Source organism: Phyllobates terribilis, unplaced genomic scaffold, assembly GCF_046119375.1.
Source record: "Phyllobates terribilis strain yellow unplaced genomic scaffold, ASM4611937v1 Scaffold_7__3_contigs__length_470593459, whole genome shotgun sequence".
NCBI classification, from domain to species: Eukaryota; Metazoa; Chordata; class Amphibia; order Anura; family Dendrobatidae; genus Phyllobates; species Phyllobates terribilis.
In genome coordinates this window covers 379440076-379446871 of record NW_027362767.1, presented here as the reverse complement: position 1 = coordinate 379446871, position 6796 = coordinate 379440076, and the positions used below count along the sequence as shown (strand labels likewise).

Below are 6796 nucleotides of genomic sequence, written 5' to 3'. Positions count from 1 at the left end.
TCTACAAGAGTTGTGGTCACACGTGCTCATTACAAAGGGGAACACCTTCCATCCTTGGTGCATTGGAGGGGGTAGGGGGGTGGGGTTTAAAAGCTGGATCATATGTTTATCATCTATTTTTAAGGATAGGTCATAAATGTGGTTTACAGACAGCCCCTTTAAGTAGCACTACTGCATTTCAGGACTCTAGGAAATCTGGTGACACCAATGGGAGCAGGGATAGCTGCCATATTAGAGATCACGCAGCGTTCTGATATTTGCTCTTTATCCTATGCAGGCTATGCTTCTGTACCCGTCGTCTATAATAATGTGATCATCTAATGCCAGACATAAAAAAAAAAAAAATCTGCAAGGTTTTAACACAAACATGTATTGTGCCAACACAAATCTAAGGACGTATGTGACATCATGACGATATAGTGCGGGGGCAGCTTCTCAGCCAAACCATCACAGGGTGTATACGACTTCACAGGACGCGCGCGTCTGCAGACATGATGGGGCAAGACCGGACAACCCACAGAGGAGAATCGCCGGGAATGGAATAAGTAAGGACACATTGGGGTGCACAGTCATCCGCTGGCTCCGGAACATTTTCCAGGCTGGTGTAACCGAGTGCAACATATGTAGAATAAAACCAGTGAAGAACTCCGGTGGAATCACAGCGTATAAGCCTAATACTTCATAACGAGAGCAATAAGTGGATGACTCCTTCTCCACTTTACGTCGCCGGGGACATGCCGAAGGCAAACCATGAGATGTGACAGACGCTCAACATACTCCAGCGGTGGGAATATTTCTGAATTTGCAAATATATTAACTTCTCTCTATTTATAAATGCTCCTGCGTTGGCATGATGGGAGTTGTAGTACTCAACAGTTTAGGACAGGCACAGGTTGGAGAACACAATAGCTGCTCTCCAAATCCTGACTGCAGTATATATATTTTTTTGTTACTGGCCATAAAAAAAAATAATAAGAATACAAAAAGATGTCAAAATTTAAAAAAAACACCACTCCGGCTTTTTTATTATTATTTAGTCGCCGGAGTGGTATCACTAATGTAGGTTCCCTACCCCCAGTGTTATACTTACCACCCGTCGTCTTCTGTTCTCGCTCTGTCGTCTGGTGGCCGCAACTCCTAAGTCACAGGTAACGGACACAAGCTCTCAGTGTAAGGGCTCTATCAGACGTCCACGATCATCGGTCCGATCTCAGATCACAACGCACGGACTGGCCGCACATCCCCTGTATAAGGAGTGACGGCTTCATAAATTTATATGCGGCTATCATGCTCGGGTCAGGAGACGCTCGGCCAGTTCATGCACTGTGATCAGAGATCGGACAGATGATCGTGGACGTCTGATAGAGCCATAGGTCTATAAGAGATTCTGGCTCCCATAGACTTGCATTGAGTTGTGATTTCCGGGCCGCCCTATGAACACTCGGGCAGGTGACAATCGGAGCAGTGCCAACAACAGATGTAGACAGTAGTTGGTAAGTACAAGACTAGGAGCAGGGAACCTAAATTAACAGGGATATTCCCATCTCCAAGATTCTATTTGAATATGTAGTAGGTGTAATAATAATATTAGCAAATACTTTCAATTAGAAATGTAGCATAGTTCTTCTGATTCGCTATGTCACTTACCCCATGTGCAAGGCAATGCAGTGGCTTAGGTATCCATAGTTACAACCACTAACAACTAACTGTCACTATATAAGTGGTTGTAACCATGGATACCCAAGCTACTGGAATGCCCTGCACATGGGGTAAGTGATAGCAAATCAGAAGAACTATAGTACATTTCTAATTGAAGGTATTTGCTAATATTAATATTACACCTACGACACACTGGGATAGGATCTTGGCGATGGGAATACCCCTTTAATGATACCACTCCAATGGTGACATAAAAGAAAAAAAGCCGGAGTGGTGCTTTAAACAATCCCAAATCCCTAAAAATTCCAATGACAAGAAAATATTAGGAGTGTGTCCATGTCAATAGCTGCACATCCTTCATCGAGGCGTTTGCTCCCTGATTTACAAGGATTTTGCCTAAAACGCTACATTCTGTGTCCATTACGATTTATCTAGATGTATAAAGGAATAGTGCTATATATTTTTTTTTTATTTAAAAAAAGAGACCTCACATTTACTGGCATATTAAGAATTATAAAAAGATGGTTACTTTTGCCATGTGGGGTCATAGGATGTGTCTGGTATTGTAGCCAAATTCTATAGACAAGAATGGAGCTGCAATACCGTGCACAACCTGTGGACAAGTGTGGTGCCGTTTTTATTTATTTTTTTTTTAAATAAAATATATTTTTTTTTAATTCTGCGCACCCCTTTAAGAAATTCATGAACCATGAGGTTGAAGATTTTTTTTTTTTTTTCAAGGAATGGGTCTGTCTGAACATGTAAAAAATCTAAGCAAAAAAAAAAACCCACAGGCGTACCACTCACCATCACAGGTTTCTGAAGTTTTTTCAGCCCTATGCAACTAGCTAAAGTAAAAAAAAAAAAAAAAAAAAAAAAAAAAAAAAAAAAAAGGCGATCAAGACTGTACCAGCAGAGATGGAGGCAAACAAGCAATACAAACATTCTACATTTGGTGGATGATGGTGGTTATGGTCCATTGTAGGAGGATGTTGGAAAGAACATGCATAGGGAGACAGAAGCTAAACCGACCAAAGCGCAGTGTAAGGTAAAATACTAAAAAAAAAACTCAAACAAATGGAATAAATAGGGAATTGGTTCCATCAGTCACGGATTCAGCCCTAGTGACAGCACAAGGCTTGAAGCAGGCAGACCAGATATTCATTAGCGTTCGGACGTTTCCACCCCTATATGCATAAACCCCTATATCACCCTATAATGTCCCGGCCATAAAGAATTACTTTTTTTTTTTTTTTAATACAGGCGGACTGCCTGTTTGATTCCCCAGAGGCAAATGCTATTGTGCGGTGAGCAATGTAGTGAATTCTGTATCTCAAGCAGTGGGATGTATATAAGGCCGACAACCCGAATATAATGTAGATGAATGGATGTTCCGCTGAGTGTGGGCAATGGTGAGGGTCAGTTTATTAGTCCGCAGCAGCCCTCGTCTGCAGATTTCCCCAGAGCCAGTAACAGTCCAGTATTTTTTGTTGTTTTTTTCGGAAAAACCATCCATGTCCCTTTCTCCAGGAACCCGTAAAAGTAACCTAGTCTCTGAAATGAGCTGATCTGGGGGACGGGGACGTCAGCTTGAAGCTTTGTGAGCTTTAAGTTTACTCTGTGCAAATTCCATTACCTGCAGGAACGGAGGGGGTCTGCCCTTATTGCCATCATAAAAGGGGGGGGGGGGGGAGAAGCAAAAATTTAGGATCATTGAATGTTCTCAAAAGGGAACCCGTTTAACCTGATCCTACAGGGCCCCATTTTCTTAAGGCGAGATGAATGGGGTGGGAGTGGGTGTGTAAAAAGGATTTAGGATGTGAAGAAAAGGAAACCCAAACAGCCGGAAGAATTGATCCTACAAGGAAATAAAAAAGAAAAGACAATAAAAAGGTTTACTCAGCACAATGTGAAGACTTTACCAGAACGGATTGCGAGTTGTGCCAGACATAGGTACCTTATAGTGTTATAACGTTCAGCGATGGGTCCGGCTCGGTGGAGGCTTCACGTAATAAATCCTCCAACTCCGTGTCACAATATGTTCCATGAGAATCTGTAGAAATGTGCAGAAGGGAAGAAAAAGGAGACACTTATTGCAAAATGTCGAGTGTAGAATCAGTCACTATTCAGTTTCCATCTGCCTATAGGGGAGAATACCTTTTATGATGGCAGCATGCCACTAATTTTCTTTTTCTGGTATAACAACCAAGCACCACAAATTTATGATGCTCCGTCAAGGGCTTTACTTCAGCAATATTGTCAATTTATGGCTCCGAATTAAAGCTCTTGCAATGAAGCAAGAGCTGATCAATTGCCTCGATATTAGACAAACACACACAGACCCCAAAAAAGGCTTCTGCCTTCTACTTTGCAGGCGACATAGCGGTCAGGCAGTGCCATGTAGTGAACAATTGCCAATGCTTCTATTGGACCCGGCGATCGCATGGTGCCTGCCGGAGGTAGCAGAGCGGCTGGGTTCTAGCACACCCACGTCAGGCTAGAGGAGTTTTATGACCTTTAGGGTTTTTCTAAGTAAAAATTCTCCTTCACTCTTAAAACAAGATCTCCTACAACCAAATCATTATAGAGGAAAAAAAAAACATATAAAATTGAGGAAAAAATAAGTTATGGCTGCTAAAAACATGGAAAGGCATGTGACACCAGCGCTTCAGACTGTAATAGACACCGGGAGCGGCAGCAAAGACTCGGCGCTGGACCGGGGGAGGGTGGAGTAAGTAAAGAACAGACAGCAACTGCAGCCGGGAGACAAGGGGTAAAAACCCTTTTAAAGGAGCCAACTGCCTGGTCATTAATGGGTTAAAATCTGGGCAGAAGAAGGTTCTGTAGGGTCACTATGGATCCATTCAACACAAAATGAACATGGTTGAGACCAGGATTTTGTTTAGTGCACACATGGCCATATTGGCGCTGTGATACTGATTAAAATGATACCTGTAGTGAAGAAATAATTTTTGTGGATTTTGTGTAATCAGCATTTGAAGTTTTCTTATAATAATACCTTTGTGCATCGGGGTGGGACTGTGGGTAGGGTCCTCAACTCTGCCATGGCCCTTCCGCTGCTCCTGTTCTCCATCGTCCTCCTGGTTTAAACTTAGAGCTGGACTAGCCGCGGGCAGCGCTTGTGTACATTGCCAGGAGATCAGTCTCCAGGAAAATGGCACCAGTGGCGGCGCATGCTCAATGACTAGCAGAGATCTCAATCTGCCCATGAGACACCACAATTTTACTGAAGACTGCCGGGAGGTCCTCCATTTTCCAGCAGATCAATGTGCTCAAGCGCCACCTGCGGCTAAGATGGTGTCGGCGCAAAGTTTAAATCAGGATGACGATAAAGACATTAAGGAGCAGCGGAGGGGCCGTGGCAGAGCCGAAGACCCTACCCACTGTCCCGCCCCGACGCAGGAGCTATGATTATAAGAAAACTTCAAACCCTGACTACACAAAATCCACAAACTGATTTCTTTGCCACAGGTATCACAGCAAAATCCAGCTGACAGGTTCTCTTTAATAGAAAGGAGTCCAGTTTTGTGTTAGTTTATAAAGCAATAAGCTTGGACGCCATACCGATACACTCCTATGCCTAACGGGGGGCTCCTCAGGGGCGGTGCATGGCACACTGATACACCTGTGTGTTCTTTAATGTGTCATGCTCCTCCCCAAGTCTCTGCAATTTATATAACAGTGTACGCGTTTCTTCCAGAACGTTTCCTCAGCTGTATGCATGTCTGCTTTGCTAAATATTCACATAGCAACAACATCTCTGGGGTAGCCTAGAATCTAAGACCGCACATGACACCCACCCTTGTTATCACAGCATATTGGTGCCCTTCCAAATTCAGCCTCAAGTCCATTGGCAAGGGCAGGACTTCCTGACGTAGCCTCTCCCGTCACCGAAGAGCCTTTATTCTCCTGAACGCCCTTTTCTCCATTAGGTGTACTTGGATTTTCCACCCTTGTGACCAAAAAGACTTTATGGCCTCTCCCCGGGCTAGACACGGCCACTGGAGCCAGCGTGCTCGGTACGGGCTGCTCAGCAGGCTTTTCTTTTTCCTCTTTAACCTCGTCCTCTGTATCGGAGTCAGAATCCTGACCCGGAGTTTCGGGGGCAGGGGTGACCTCTTCTGCCTCTTGATTATCTGAATGAGGTTTGCTATTCTCATTGGCAGTGTTTGAGTCCTCAGTAGCATGGCTGATCTCCTCCGGGGCAGTGCTCGTATCCTCCTCTTCAGCAGCGCTGGCAATCTCGGCCATTGATACTGAATGTTGGAGGCGTTCTTCTTTCTCTTTAGCCAAGACAAAGTTTCTCCTGCAACCGTTCTGAATTTCTGTCAGCAAAGCCTTCTGTGTTTCGATAAAGCTCTTGACCTGATAAAATTATTGAAATGGTCACTAAAAGGCAGTGGTACAGATACATGGATATACAACATATACTAACAAAATGGGGGCCAATTCACTTCTGCATTGGGAGCAACATCAGTAACATCCAAGGCGCTCACCTCCCAAAGCGGAATGAGTGGCCCTGGAACAACACTAACATTTTATATAGTTTAATCCATCCACAATCTGTAAATCCCTCCACAAATCTATCCACACAGTTGTGCAAAAATTAAATTTTTGGTGTTTTTACGATGATGTCAGCCAGCCCTGATCAGTTTTTGGAAAGGGGAAGGGTCGTGACGGGGGAAGGGTCGTGACCATATGTGCCCAACAAATTAATCCTAAATTGACACCACGAAAGTGTCGTAAATTACTGCAGAAATGTACTCCAGTCCCTGACTTGCATTCACTTCTTGCGGTGATGCACGGCAGCTGAAAAAGAACGCTACATCCACAAAAGGCATTCGCTGATTCTCTCTGGGATTGCCTTGCCAGGGCTAACCCGCTCTTATTTAGAGTGTTAGCAGTGAGGATGTACAGGACTGACTTGGTTAATTCCTTAGAGGACACGGTCAATAGCAACGGCAACATCTAAGAAGATGAAGAGAAACATATGGGGGTATGGGTGATTTTTTTACTATTACTACTGGGGCTCGACTATTGCAATAGTTTGAGTGTATGGGGAAAAAAAAAGTATTTTAAATGGTTTGTCACCCCCAAAACTGAAATTGAGCTATTT

General features: G+C 43.8%; 1 protein-coding gene across 1 annotated transcript in view; it reads right to left on the bottom strand.

The window, feature by feature from the left end:
* Positions 1-2518: 2518 nt before the first annotated feature.
* Positions 2519-6796, bottom strand: part of PPP1R37 (protein phosphatase 1 regulatory subunit 37) — a 43756-nt gene continuing 39478 nt past the window's right edge. Inside the window, exons 12-14 of the mRNA XM_073641414.1 lie at positions 5481-6045; positions 3617-3712; positions 2519-3517 (exon numbers count right to left, since the gene is read on the bottom strand). Coding sequence (XP_073497515.1) covers positions 3618-3712; positions 5481-6045 — 660 coding nt within the window. The 3' untranslated portion in view covers positions 2519-3517; position 3617. The remainder of the gene's footprint in view (positions 3518-3616; positions 3713-5480; positions 6046-6796) is intronic.